This window comes from Saccostrea cucullata, unplaced genomic scaffold (genome assembly GCF_032062105.1).
Source record: "Saccostrea cucullata isolate Sc308-1 unplaced genomic scaffold, CSIRO_AGI_Scuc_v1 ctg742, whole genome shotgun sequence".
NCBI lineage: Eukaryota > Metazoa > Mollusca > Bivalvia > Ostreida > Ostreidae > Saccostrea > Saccostrea cuccullata.
In genome coordinates, this window is record NW_026924788.1 from 174,614 (window position 1) to 190,318 (window position 15,705).

General features: G+C 30.3%; 1 protein-coding gene across 2 annotated transcripts in view; it reads right to left on the reverse strand.

Annotated features, from left to right (window-relative positions):
• The window catches only part of LOC134267292 (receptor-type tyrosine-protein phosphatase S-like), a 35,937-nt gene extending 20,606 nt beyond the window's left edge, over positions 1 to 15,331 (reverse strand). For both annotated transcript variants that reach the window (XM_062749515.1, XM_062749516.1), the window contains exons 1-13: positions 15,157 to 15,331; positions 14,000 to 14,332; positions 12,486 to 12,779; positions 10,815 to 10,973; positions 10,566 to 10,697; positions 9,104 to 9,261; positions 8,945 to 9,016; positions 8,676 to 8,748; positions 8,381 to 8,563; positions 7,209 to 7,349; positions 5,866 to 5,965; positions 2,739 to 2,806; positions 1,699 to 1,801 (exon numbers count right to left, since the gene is read on the reverse strand). In XM_062749515.1, coding sequence (XP_062605499.1) covers positions 1,699 to 1,801; positions 2,739 to 2,806; positions 5,866 to 5,965; positions 7,209 to 7,349; positions 8,381 to 8,563; positions 8,676 to 8,748; positions 8,945 to 9,016; positions 9,104 to 9,261; positions 10,566 to 10,697; positions 10,815 to 10,973; positions 12,486 to 12,779; positions 14,000 to 14,332; positions 15,157 to 15,175 — 1,835 coding nt within the window. In that variant the 5' untranslated portion in view covers positions 15,176 to 15,331. The remainder of the gene's footprint in view (positions 1 to 1,698; positions 1,802 to 2,738; positions 2,807 to 5,865; positions 5,966 to 7,208; positions 7,350 to 8,380; positions 8,564 to 8,675; positions 8,749 to 8,944; positions 9,017 to 9,103; positions 9,262 to 10,565; positions 10,698 to 10,814; positions 10,974 to 12,485; positions 12,780 to 13,999; positions 14,333 to 15,156) is intronic.
• Positions 15,332 to 15,705: the final 374 nt, after the last annotated feature.

Sequence of the window (15,705 nt, forward strand, 5' to 3'; positions counted from 1 at the left end):
TTGCTTATTTTAGATCAATGCCTTTATATACGTAATAAATGATAAAAATAACATCTGCCTTATACTTATACAAACAAAATATGGATGCTTTGATTGGAATAAATTTTTTGATTTATTTTGCTTGTAAATGATTTCGCTGATAAATTTTAAAAAATAATAAGAATTTGTAAACTTTCTTTGATGCTCAAATTGCAATTTCTCTGCAATCATCCTTATTGATCATTACAATTTTTGTCCCTTAAAATCCTATTACTATTTATTAAAATTCAAAATCTGTGCGGTTAAATTATTCATTTTAATCATATAAATGTAATTGATTTTGTTATTTCCAGGAATTTTGACAAAAGCTTAATCTGTCCGTAACATCTTTGTTCAATTATTCATTAAAGTGAAACAATTATAACATACTTATAATTATATAAGTATACTAATTTTATTTTATTCCTGGATTTAAGAAGCAATTACATTTCAAGTTTAATTATTTTGTTTTCATTGATGAGTTTTATTCAGTTACACATTGACAATATCTGACAGTATCAAGCATATTAAAGTATGGTTGCGAAATATTGGGTGGACACAATTCAAGTTAAATTGTAAAAATATTTTATTTGATATGTTTTAGGTGTTTGAAAGTGCACGAATACTGCCATGATTTATGTTGACACTGGTAGACTTCCGATAAAGATATTTCGCATTTTCGTATATTTATATTTTTGCACAGGCTTTTAGAAAGTGATAATTGTATCCTGAGAATGTGTTATAATTCTTTGTTCAATGAATGTGAATATTTCAACAAACACTCTGTAAGCTGGGTTGTAAATAACAGGGAAAACCTTTTGGATTATGGACTTGAATTTCTCTGGTTTTGAGGCAAGAAATTAATCAATAAATAATGAACATTATCAAACAAATAATAACAGAAATTTCCATACAAAATCTCCTGAATGAAATTAATTGTCCAACAAAATTCATTTCAGAGACAAACTGTATTATTCAAGAAAGTCAAAACATCCTCTTTACAAATGAGAAATAAGAATGTCTTCACATAATCTTGCGATTGAAACTGGGCGTCGTAGAAATATTGAAAAAGAACGATGATTTTTTTTTTGTACTGGATTTTTTAAAACCAACATAAAAGACAAATTTCATTTTGTTTTGATTTGTATCTTTACAAAAATTTGAGAGGTAAATATGTATATAATAGAAAATTATTTGAAAAAAAAACATCCGCATCCAAATTAGTTCAATAACTGATTGTCCATAACTTGTCTCGGCTCTGCGATTCCGGATTTTTTTGCATTTCGCTTTTACGTTTAGAAATAGAAAAAAGCGTGGAATCCATTCTTTATGTTTCCTGTCTGTATATCTAAATATATGTATTTATTATGTGTCACAATAATTGTGCTATTTTTATGTAAAGAAGCGACAAATCATTCAAAGTAGGTCTATAAAAACAAGTATATATGCTGCTTTTCATATACAGAAGCGTCATACCATACAATGTTGACCTTTTATGCGTATAATGTTATAATATTGTATTAATATGTTATATAATAATAATAATAATAATAATAATAATAATAATACAATCTTAAAAATAAGGATCACCTTGCAAAAATGTCTTGCAAGAGAGGAAAGTATGCCGCTTATTTTTCTTTCATTTATTATTATTAAACAGTGTGTTATTTAAAAAAATACCCTTTGCGATTTCTCCTCAGATATATCAAAACAATGACTAAGACAATTATAGCTGCAGCAACTCCAGATACTGATCCAGCAATCAAAGGGACAGGATTTGGTTCTACGGGAAAAAAGAAAGATATCATAAATACACTTTTTTTAAAAATAAACTTCCAATATTGATTGATGGGAGCAGAGTTATAAACCTTTATTAAAGCACAACATGTTTAGTTCTGTCAAACAAAACTATGATTAAAAATGTTCTTCAATTACCACTTCAAAAAAGTTTCTGCTTTTTAACTCTTTTTAAAACCTTTTGAACACATCGTCCATAATAAGCAATGATAAATCAGTTAAAATTTTATTTTTTCAGATTTCATGTTTTGAAAATAACTGCTAGTAGATTTGTTGAAAATGTTATTTTAATGGTTGGAAAAAGGTTTGATGCAGATGCTGTGACAAACTAAGATATTCCACACTTCACGATTTGTTTCCTCCTAATATATTGCTTTTGAGAAAATATCGATGCGATAATATGTATAATCACTGTATATTTAGATGTGCATTTCTAAAAAAGAAGGATAATGTCTATGTGCTAACTGTATTCCGGGAAGTACTACATGTATTGGGATATGTTACCATACTGAATCATTTTGGAGATCTTGCATGGTTTTATAATTATATAACTGCTAAATTAATTTAAAAAAAAATATTGTAGTCTCAGGTAGTTAGTATTTTCATGATTTGACAGGGCTTGATGTTTTAGTTTTCTTTGGCATCTCTTAAAAGTAAATTTAATACAGGTATCAATATGTGAATGTCAAAATTTGGTAAGAAATTAAGTTTTAGAATTATCTGTAATCTATCCTTATTAACAAAAATACTTGTCGCAGTATTACAGTCTATCTATGAATTCCCCCTAATTTTGATTCAGCTGTAAAAATAAAATTGGTTAATGGCTTATCTAAAGTCTATATTTGATTAAGTAATTTTACGAAAATGCTTTTTAGAAAAACGATTCATGAAATGAAAGAACCCTTGAAAGTTGCCTGTACAACCTGTGGCAATGGAGGCTGAAAATTCCGACTCTAAACACCCGCCATTGGTACACACTGTAAACCGGACTCTACAACAAAAGATATAATTCAAAATCTTGAAAAAAAATAATAAAGCAACATGATTTTTAAAAAATGTTTAAAAACATGTCTTGCTCTCTGGAATAAAAAATGCCTTTTAAGACATATGATCTATTAAATGAAAAAAAACCATTATGTTATACAGCCTATTCCCAGAAAGGCTTCACCTATATCCAGAAATAGAAATCTATATCTTATTTTAAAATATAAGAAAAATAAGCCACCTTTGATAATTGAAACATGCTCAAAATATACCATCTAACTGTAACGTAATACTTAGTGGGTAAATTGTTTTAGTCATAATAACAAAGGATCATTTCATTATAAATAGGGATCTGACCTATAGGACCAGGATTGGTTTTTTCTCTACAAAAAGCTTGTCGATTTCCGTTCTGATTAATGACATTAGGTTGAATAAATATAACAATTTGTTTTTCCTAAATCTTTATTGCAGTGAGTAGAGGTAGGATTTTTTGAGTTTGTTATCTCTGTGTAATTTATATTTGTCTTTACTTCTCATTGTGCATAATGGTAATGTCTACTGTCTCTGAAATACTTTTCTTTATGTCTAGGCCATTTATCCATTTGTCCGGCCAGCAACCACACAATTTTTAGCAAAAAACGCATTGGTTGCCCATCGTATAACCCATTGCTGCATAATGTGACGGATACTTTAAAGACTACTAGTCCGATGTACACCGATATTGGGGCATCGCTCACACCACGGATTACCACCGGCCGGGAAATGTGACTAATGCCTAGGTCACATTTAACCCGATGGTCGGGCGACCAAATTTTTTCTGGTCTTGTCGGCTGAAAGAACATGATCGGGCGACACAAGTATCGGGCGAAACGAAGAAGTCACATTTATTCTTAGGAACAACGATGACTTGGATAAATAATACAAGAAGGATATGGAGATAACTAACAGTATTCAATCTCAAAGTCCATAAAACAATACAAAATAAGAGCAGAGAAAACACGGACCTCCGAAACATCAGAGGCGGGATCAGGTGCCATGGAGGAGTAAGCATTCCCTGCTGACGGGTCATACCCGCCGTTTGCTCCTTGTCATGATCAGGAAATAACGGAAAAATCCGTCGTCAATTCAGTGTATAAATAATGGACTAACAATTGGTATGAAAAACGTCAGTCAGGATTTGACTCAATGATAAATTGTATTTGCTGAAATGGTCATTGTATCGACCATAGACCTTACGAAATGATTACTTTAAACGAGACTGTTGATATTCTTGTTTCAACAATTGCTTTTTTCTTTAGAGATCAGCAATATTTTTTATAAATCTATATTCAGAAAGGTGACATGAGTAATGTTTGCAAGACAAAGTGGCAGAATTTTGTAAGTTTGTGACACAATGTTAAAAATGTGTGCAAAATCTTGTAAAGAATTGCATAGAAAAAGACAAAAGGCGCACATCTAATCAGCAAAGAAAACTTAAGATTTCTTTATATTTTACGGATTTATTTTTTATGTTATTCCATTCAAAAAATGTATATCAATCCGTGAAACAAAATTTTGTTTGTGTCATGTATCCTTTTTAGGTTAAATATTCGTAAGTCGGCCAATTGTCGCCCGATAATCGAGCTCTGAGCTACAGTTTGATTTTAACCGTAGGCCGAAATATTTGACCCCCTTATTGTCGAACGACGGACGACCGACTTTATAAACTTACCACCAATGGTCGGACAATGATCGAAGGTTGGTCAATGGATTGCTTCAATCAATGAAATCGGCCACAGACGCAGAAAAAATTATAACTTGGACCGATAGACACAAAATTGGTCGGCCGACAAAAAAAGAGGTCAAAATCGTGCATGACAACGGCCGATGAACTGCCGTTTGTAACCCGACAAATCCCATTTTTACTTCAAAAACCGTCGGCCGTTGGTCATGTTCGGAAATGTGACTGGGATTTAAGGCATTAAAGTCATCATATCGTAAGTAATATGGCCAAAACAATGACTTTTTCAGCAAATACAATTTATACACTGAATCAAATGCTTACTGACGTTTGTCATATTAATTCTTAGACCATTATTTATACACTGAATTGACGACGGATTATTCCGTTATTTCCCGATCATGACAAGGAGCACAGGGCGGATGTTCACTCCTCCATGGCACCCGATCCTACCACTGCTGTTTTGGGGTCCGTGTTTGCTATGCTCCTGTATTTTTTTTTTACTGTTTTATGGACTTTGATATCGAAAACTGTTCGTTATCTTCGCATTTTTCTCCTCTCAATGTGCTTTAAGGTTCTTAAAGGTTTTCAGAAAAGTCTCATAAAAAATGAAATTTTTAGCCCTAAAAGATTTTTAAAATTGAATATTTAAAGTCATGGAGGTTCATTTTAATCTTACCATAGATACCAATGTTTATTAACATGATATGAAATTAGAAGTGATTTATGGAGTTTTGCAATGATTGGAAAATCTTCATACACTATGCATTGTAAAACGATTGAAGTAAATAGAAGAAATTAAAGTAGCTTATATGTATAAAAATTGTGCAATTTCTAAGAAAGCCTAGATACCTATAATTTTTATTTTAAAATTTTTGTTGATCAAAGTTGAATTGGAAAATGCAAAGTATTCGGTAGGTGTTTTTTATTCGCATGTCCTGAAAAATTAATTAAGATGTACTAATTTTCTCTTTTTAATATGCTTTACTTTACAGATGAAGTTTGAAGAATTACAGTGGCAAAACGCATTACCCAAATTTAGTGACTTTTTGTGATCATTTTCAATTAGTCAATGCCTGATTTTCATAACCTTAGGTCGGAGTACCTAAACATTAAAAAAACATTAATTTATCGTTAAATTTTTAGCGTTAAATTCTTTTATAAGCTCGATGGACATTAATTTAACGTTAAATATTTAAAGTTAAATTAATGTATTTTTCATGTTAGGCACAAATGGTTGTGTTTAATTGTTATGCATAGAAAAAAAAATATTGCATTAAAAAAAATGAGTATTGTTTTGAAGAGTTTTAAGCATTTATTTTATTATGAAAATACTTTCGTCTCACCTATAATCAGTATCCGGTTCGAGATAGCCGTTGCAATACTGCCCTTTGTTATCACATTCCCCTTCACTACCGACAGTAAAACTTTCAGGTTGTTTAATATCTGTATCTAGAAAATTAAAAAATCATTATCAATCATTTTTACAGGATTTTTCGCACCTTATCAGTGTATCCTCTATTATCTTCAAGCCTTTTTTCTCCGTTTCATATCAATAGAACTAGTTCTGTAAAGGAGAATGTTCTCAAACTGTCCATTCTGTGAGAGAAAGTATTGTTCGAGGTCCGAAGGGCTTAAACCATTTTCTCTGTTGTTAACTAAGAAAGTGTCCGAGGTGATGGCTATGTATTTTCTATGATTATTTAACACTCAATTGTCTAGAAAGTAATGAATGAAAAAAAAAGAAAGATGGAAAATATTTACGTATTAATTAACTTAATAGACAGTGCAAGTTAAATTTGAATCCAAGGGATAGCACTAGCTCACTTTTCTTACTACTTCCCATGTAAAGCTTCATGAATAAAGAGGTCCTCATCGGATGGAGAAAGTATAAATCCATCTTTAGCAAAATACAGGTCTATTCGCTATATCCCAGTAAACTTGAAATTAAAGACACTACAGAGTCCACACAGACGATAAAGGCCAACTAACATATGTATAAAATTCGAAATGATTTCAACTTTTACATCGTCAACTTTCCTATTCTATGTATTCCACCGTCAGCTGCATATGGTGCGTACATCTTCAAAATTTTTTGGTACTTAAGAGCATTCTTAAGATCATTTTTTAAATCGATGCCTGTTCCTGACAGATAAGTTGATGTTACTCGAGTTTCAACATTTTTGTAACTAGTCAGCAGCTCTTAAATTTTATGATCATAATAATGACCTTGTTATCAAGTATAACCAATCATTGACTCATAGTTTGACTCACGACTTAATTTCAAACCAATTTGTCATGCATTTGTTTTTATATACTATATATGTTTTTATGTACATTTGACTTCAGAATGCCCCGTCTATCTAATTAACACATAGGGCTTATGGCAGATATCACTGGTCAATAGGAGGCGTTTACTCCTCCCAGGCACCTAATCCCAACACTGAAGTTTTGTGTTTATGTCTTTTTCACAAATTTGTATCGTTCAAAAATATTATGAGATTGATCCCTTTCATTAAAATTTCTGAAACTGATACTTTCTGATATATTGAACAGAGTCACATAAATAAATAAGATAAGGTGCTTGATTAATATTTACAAGTAAAATTTCATTCCGTTTTTGGAATATACATCAAAAGTAATAATATTATTGATTCAAATTAAATTACGACAAAATGTGATTATTTACCAGTTGTGCATTTTGGGGACCAGGACTGTGTCGCAACATACAAATTATTGTCCTCGTTTTTATAAACATCCCTCCATGTTTTATATATTTTCTTCCTTTTTATCATATCGACGTAGTCTTCCTTAGATCCATGAAAGGGCACTAAAATTGAGATTAATAACTTTATTCATTAGCTAAATGCTTAGTTTTTAACTTATGGATTACTTAATGTCTGATGCATAGAGGCATGTTGCAACCACTATTGAAATAACGACCACTTTTGAAATAATTATATCAAAAGTGGTTGAGAGTGCATTTCAATAGCAAACGTAGTTAGTAACCACTATTGAAATACTTATATCAATAGTGGTTGAGTGTGTATTTCAATAGCAAACGTAGTTAGTAAACACTATTGAAATACGACCACTATTGAAATAATTATACCAATAGTGGTTGAGAGTGCATTTCAATAACAAACATAGGTAATAACCACTATTGAAATATGACCACTATAATTGAAATAATTATTTCAATAGTGGGCGAGAGTGCATTTCAATACAATAACCATAGGTTTCAACCACTATTGAAATGCGAGCACAACTAAAATAATTTTTTAATAGTGGGTGACAGTGCATTTCAATATGGTAATCATAGGTTTCAACCACTATTAAAATACTACCAGTATTGAAAGAAACGTTTCACCGCGTCAGAAACCTGTGAAATAATTATTTCAATATATATTGGATTCATTGTTCAATGCACTTATGCTTGTTATTGAAATGCACTATCAACCTCTATTGAAATAATTATTTCAATGGTGGTTGTATTTCCATAGTGGTTATTACCTATATTCGTTATCGAAATGCACTCTCAACCACTATTGATATAATTATTTCAATAGTGGCTGTATTTCAATAGTGGTTATTACCTATGTTTGTTATTGAAATGCACTCTCAAACACTATTGATATAATTATATCAATAGTGGTTGTATTTCAATAGTGGTTACTAACTATGTTTGGTATTGAAATGCACTCTCAACCACTATTGATATAATTATTTCAATAGTGGTCGTTATTTCAATAGTGGTTGCAACAGAGGCATTTGAGATCAAAGTGATATATACAAAAATAACGAACAACATTCAAGCTTAGAAATCTATTCATACAATAGAAATGTAATGTCAATTCCTACCTGATATTCCTTTGAAATGTTTTGCCACAATTATGTACCACTTCACAGGGATTCCGTTCTGATTATCACATAGAAAACGTTTGTTAAGCAAAACTTTTAACTGTTTCTCGTCGTTTGAGACTTGAGACGATGAACCTTTGCTTATTACATGTTCCCCTGGTAGAAGGTGAATTGGTATTGGTGCTGTGGTAAAAATGTACAAGAATTCTCAAAAGCATAAATGCAGAGAAATATTGTCATTCAGTATATATCATGAAACTTAAAATGTGTAATATAAAAAAAAAATTATATGTACCTCCTGCTTTTATTTTTTCAGTGAAATTGCAAAAGTCTCTTTCAGATGTGTTGGCATTGGTTTTTGCAAATATCTGTTTTTTATTAAGAAATTAACATATATTATTTATTAAAAATAAGAAAAATTAAAGGAAATAACAACGATAGAAAAATATTTTATTGAAAAGAGTATTTGACATTGTAACATAAAATCTATGTTCATAAATATTTTATAAAGCAAATGTGTCCAACAGTTTAGAGTTGAAATAAAATAACACTCAAGAATCTTACTTGGAAGGTGTACTTTCTTTCAGGGATAACATCAATTACAGCTTTTCGTTTACTACTGGGGTATTTGAACTCCTTTAAAATTAAATGTATTGATACATTAATATCTATAAATAAATACCTTGAAAAGGAAAACGTGTAAAATGTCATGAAAATTCAAACCTTTTTAAAGTTACTTGAATCTGTATATCTAACGAAATAGTTTTGTATTATCCCATTTAGATCACGAGTAGATGGCGGGTCCCACGTTATGTACACTTTTCTGGTAGCTGTAACATTACTCTCCTGTATCACCTTAACGTTAGTTAAAGGTCCTGGTGCTAAAATAGTGAAAAAATGAATTCATTTTTGTAATGTTGTAATGTTGTAAATACAAAAGCTCATAAAGTTAGTTGATAATATGTGCACGTGTCTTAATGATAACATGACCATATTATTTTTGAGATCCTTATTTGTTTTTCTTTTTTACAAACCCCTTTCTATCAAACTGACCCTGGAGCAATAAAATTCCCAATAATTTTTTTTAAAAGCAACGAAATGTCGACATTTTATGCAACATGAACACTATTATATATAAAAAATTGTACACATCTTGTTCTTGAATTTTTTTTAAAACAATAACCACAATAAAAAAAATAATTTCCCAATTACTTCTTGAGCTGCAGGTCTGTATCTCGGAAAAAAATTGATTCAAAAGTGTACTGTAAGAAATTTATTGCATAGAACCTCAACAACACTAACCTGGTTTTTCAAAGAAGAGAAATGTTAACACATTTTACCTTATGTTTTACTATTATATTTAATTTTATTTTATATAAAATTCTTGCTTTATTATGTAAGATACCCCCAAACACACACGGAAATGAGAGTGACATTTCAGCACCGCCGACAGCAGAATTGTAAGTTTTACAGTTAAAACTAATCCATTCTGCGCAACGATCATATGAAATAAGGTTTCTGGCGATAAATCAAAACCTCAATGGAGGTAATGAAAATATCTTTGACAGCAAATACATCAGTGACCAAAATCTATTTATAAGTGAGAAAAAAATTAAACGATTGATTTGATTGTTTGTTGTTAAATCCCTCTCGAGAATTTTTCATTTAGATGGAGACACCACCACTTGCATGCGGAGGGTCATAAATTCCGTAAAATACTCGGCACAAACGACCATTGATATCAAGGCCAAACATTTTGGGAAAAATAATAAAAAGAAAAAGAAAGGAAAAACCAGCAGAAACATAAAATGCAAGAATCATTTGAATGGAAAATGTATCAATCTTTCAAATTAAAACATAAAGCAGAACATATTAAGACCAATATTAAAGATAAAAAAATAAATAATATGTATAGAAATCTTTAATAGCTATTGCAAACTGTGTTTTATTGTAGAAACTAAACTGTAATGGATAAAAGGTAAAATCTTACATTTCTAAGGAATAAAACTGTTAAACCCAGATTTGCTTAAGTAATTAGGATAAAGTCTTCTTTTTAGCGAATTCTTGGGGGAAAGGGGAGGCACTATATATATCCAGTATTTTCGCGTGGATGGGGGAATTGCTTCGGGGAAATGTAAATTGCACCACTGATCTAATGAATTAGATAATAAAATTCATATATTACCACTCATTGCTGTTTGTATGTGATCAAGATGTACAGTGCTCGCATTAAAAGGTTCGGTGATGACAGATAAAGAAATACTGTAGTTCCAGTAGGAGTCAAGATTGGAAACTGTGCACCTTGTATTTGAATAACCTGCATATCAATAAAAAATGCATTTATAAATTAATTCTCTTTGAGGTAATACAGTATTGTAGCAGTATCTTTGCTCTATTTCACAAGGATGATTTTATGGTACATTGATTATTTTACCTTCTTTTGTGCAGAATGAAACAATTTCTTTGGTTTCCTTGTCAGTTGCAGTAACATTATATGATGTTGGTCCAGTCTTAATTTCTGGAAGCTTCCAGTTCAAGCTTACTGATGACGATGTTTTGTTGTACGGTCTAAATTCACGTGCAGGTTTGGGAGCTGTAAATCATACATAGAATTCATTTTTAATCTTTAAAACATTTATTTGAGTTAATGACTACTTAACTTCCAGTATATACGAGTGATTTATTTATTATATATATAGGGTTCAAATTTTTGAGAATTCCATTTTACTGTTAAAATGTATTATTATAATAAATTTAGACTTAAATAATGTATGAAACTGTTACGGAAGAGAACGTCTCGTAAAATGGAATATATAGTATTATATAAGAAATCGATATTGTACAGGACGACAATAAAATAATTCTGCTTCAAACATAGCTTGTAAATAGATTTTCCATCACAGATATGAACAGCAGAAGTTTATAATTTTTTTCTCTTTATCACTTAAATATTTTATTTCAATTTTAAAACCACAATTTCCGACACCAAATTTGCAGCTCATATTGCTTCAAAGAAAATATATATCTAACGACTTTTTAAATCGAATTTGTAAATTTAATATTAAGGTTATCAATAAGACTAAATCATTCTATCAATTTGTATGAAATCCTTGACAAGAAGCGGGATTTTGCACATTAAAGTGCTTTTTTTTTTTTTTTTTTAGCGATGATGGACAATGAAAAACTCCAAAAGATTAATCAAAAAATTTCAAATAAATATATCACAGTTGCTATGGTTAATAAAAATACAATAATTATGATATCAACATTCTTTAACTATAGAAAAAAAAGCAAAATGAAATTCATTATACCAAAGTTTTTCATTACATTATAATCAAAATTGTGGGGTTTTTAGCCGAGATTATTGCTCAAAGAGCAATTGCAGGCTTATGTGACCCTGTTCAAGACAGGATGTCAACCCCATAGTCGCCATTTTAAAGTTACGTGTAAAAATATAGTTCTTACTCTCAACCGCTTTTGAGATAATACAAACACTAAATAAAGAAACAAAAATAAAACGAAGTTTTATCTAAATAAATAAACTTATTTAGTACCTTTGAAAACTTCAGTCTTAAGTCAAAGAACAGAGTTCAATTAGTGTTAGGATTTTTGATAATCAGTGTTACACGTATCTTAGTTCTCTACACATACGAAGAAAAGCAGGAGAGGTAACCAGACTGGCCTGTTTGTTTATTTTCAGTTGCGGTACCAGATTAATTCTGATTCTGACAAAATAGGACCGTGGTATTTAACAGAATCGAAACTCACTGTCAGTGTCTTATCATTTATATTGATAGTTTTAAAATGATTTTTTCATCAGAATTTTAAATCTGATATTCTTTTTTTTTTTAAATCTGTTAATACAATATAAACGTATGATTCATGTAAGAAATTCATAATGATTCTACTTTATAAATGAGCCCGGCTCTCTGTACTTCTGAGTACTTTGATTTTTTTAACGATAATCAACTCCGTTAAAGATTTAAGACTCGTAAAGGTATATTATACACAGGACACTTATCTTGAAATGCTAAAAAAAATAAAAGTAAAATATAAATAAATGCTTTTTTAAACAGGTTGTGTTCAGATAATAGAAACAACTTACGTTCAGAAAATGTACGAACAGTTTCGGATGTAGTCGGATCGCTCAGTTCTAACACACTGTTGACCTCGGCAGAAATGTTAAAGGAGTAATAGCAGTAGGGTAAAAGGTTTTGGGTCGTAAAGACAGTTCCAGACTGATTGGTGTTATACGTTGTAGAAAGGGAATTATTATGGTTGCTTGCAATAATTCTGTAATTGACAATGATTCCATTCGAATAACAAGGTGGACTCCATCTCAATTCAACTCCTCTCGAAGAAGTTACTTTTAAGTCCAGTTCAGAAACTGGATTTGGAACTACAATATAATGAAGTAAAATAAATATTTGAAACCAATAAACTGTGGTTCAATTTTCACAAAACAAATGACTCAACACAAACAGAATATCCCATATACAGGGTGTCCCAAAACATATGTTACACATTTAATCATTTATAACTTTATCAAACCACAACCATTCAAAAAGATATTTCGTCAACGTTTAGTGTATTAGCATACATTTTATCTAACAAACTTTCATGAAATCTTCACGTAATAATGATGTCTAAATGACGTCATCATATTTTTAATATGGAACCTTCATGTGATCAGCTGATAGAAATTGACAAACTTTGATATGGGTGTAAATCTGGTACTTTAGTCATTAGAACCATGAGAACACAACAACCTGTAATGAAAGTGCCCAACAGAATGCTAATTTACAGATTTGTAAGGAAGTTTGAAGTTAAAGGCACCATAAATGACACATGACTGAATTATGATGTTAGAAGACAAAGGAGTGCCAATACCAAAGAGAACATTAATACCATTAATGGAGTATTACTCTACTGAAACTTTATTTTTAATCAATCCCTTAGACGGGCCATTCATGAACAAGATAACTCCTTAGGTAAATCTAGCGTCCATACAAATCCCGAATACGATTTAAAACTGGTTTTTTATAAGATAATTGTAATGCAGCATTTGAAAGGGACAGAAGAGTTTCCTCATTTGATTTTAATTGTAACCGACCCTGAAAATTTAACAGATGCATCTTTTTCCGATTAAGCCCACTTCCATTTTAACAATGTTGTTAAAGAGAATCTTATATTCTAGTGTTTAGTAAAATCCAAATTTAATGTAAAAACCTCTAAACTGTCAGAATGTTACATTTAAAACTTGGTAAAAAAAACTTCGGAAATCGTGTTCATGCAAAGTTAATTCAAGGGACGTAATTTGGAACATGCTGTAAAATGACCTATGTTATTCAAAAGAAATAAATATTGATGACTATTAAGGTAGCTATAAGAATTTATGCTAGACAAAAAATTTATGATAATTTTAGTGTATATTCTAAATTTCATTGATGTAACTTGAGGTATTAAATTTTTATAACGATTTAAAAGTGTAACATATGTTTTGGGACACCCTGTATGTATATCGTACACCCTGTATGTATATGTAATTAAAAAATCATTTTTATTTTCTTAACAGAGAGAGAGAGAGAGAGATAGAGAAAGAGAAAGAGAGGGAAATACCTGCAGGTTTAGTTCTTATTGATATCGGATCACTATAATTTCCAAAACCAACCGAGGTGGCCATTCTTACTCGAAGTGTGTAGTTCCAGAAGTATTCTAAACTTTCAAGCGTTGTTGAATAGGAAAGCTTGTTTTCCGTAATTGCCACGTTTTTTACTTTTTTAATATTTAAAGCGTTCTGCATATTTGCTTCACAACCGCTGTGAGCTTTAAATACATATTCAACTTGAAAATGTGTGAGTTTCCCATTTTCCTTCTCAGGTTTGTTGAATTTGATACTTATGGTTGAGTTTGTGACGGAATCTCTTTGAAGACCAAGTGGAGCAGAAGGATCTTGAAAAAAAGGACATCATTAATGTATGATTTTAATGATTACAAGGTAATAGAAGTGGCATTTGCTGGAAGAAAAGTTTTTGTGAATTTGCTCGTTTTGCATGGTATAAAATTCATAAAAAATAAAAGGAGCTTTCTTTATACAAAAGTTTTAAACACTTCTTTGCTTTTCTGAATTTGTCTTATTATTTTTGTGCATTTAATCTATGCTCGACTATAAGACGTTTGAAACTAAATCATCGTTGCAATAAAATAGAGTTAAAGAAACATTAAAGAAGGGGTTGCAAGTTCTGATACATTAAATAAAGAAATGGGCGGAAATGTTCTACAGAGGAAAACAAATAAAATAAATGTATAAATTGCATATTGCAATTTAGTATGCTTTTTCTTTCTAGCTTGTAATCTATATGAAATTAATTTATTCCTGTTTGATTAAAGGGTTTATGTGACATATATGTACTTGTAATAATTGCTGGAGTAGTGATATTTAACTTCACTATCAACTGTATCAAAAATATATGCTTATATATTCCATAATTGTAAATCACTTGATGCACTAATTGTCTTTAATCTACCTTACTCAAAATAGTTATTAAACGATAGATAAAAACACATTAAATTGCATGCAATATAAAAACGTATATATACACGAGTATTTAAATAACACAATGTTGAATTATATAAAAACACCTTACAGAACATTTGATGTTTTTATTGCAAATATGCAGATCATTATAGAACATGATTATGAGAATTAGATGGGAAATGGGCTGCAATAACATTATCAATCAACAAAATATTACAAATTGCAAAATTTCACTTACAATCTTCTGATGTTCTCATTTCAGTAGTTGATATCCGCCCATATCCTTCTTTTGTATACGCAGTGACCTCGAAAATATAATTGTTGGACTTTTCCAATCCTGTTACATTATGACGAAAAGATAAGTCGTGATTTTTGAAGATCTCTGACTTGGATGTACCACATTCGCCTGAATTTGATATCTTATAAAAAAAAGCATAAAAATAAATGTTCTATAGGATGTTTTAAAGAACATCTTTCTATATGGACACATATATGGGAAAATATTTTTTAATGCAATATGGTCACAAAACGCAGCTGATCATTTATTTTCATCAACTTTACTTTTACTAAATGTGCATTTCGGTTCTATTGATTTTTTTCATCATGCTATCGCTTCGTTCGATCAAGCATAAATTCAATATTAAACCCTTCTTTTTTATTCAATAGTACTTGTGTTTTCAACTAATTATATACTTGTATATTCATTGGATTTAAATTATATTTCAAATTATCCAAAATGAAAATAATTATCTTTAAAAACAAATAAAATTTCTGTGATTTAATGATG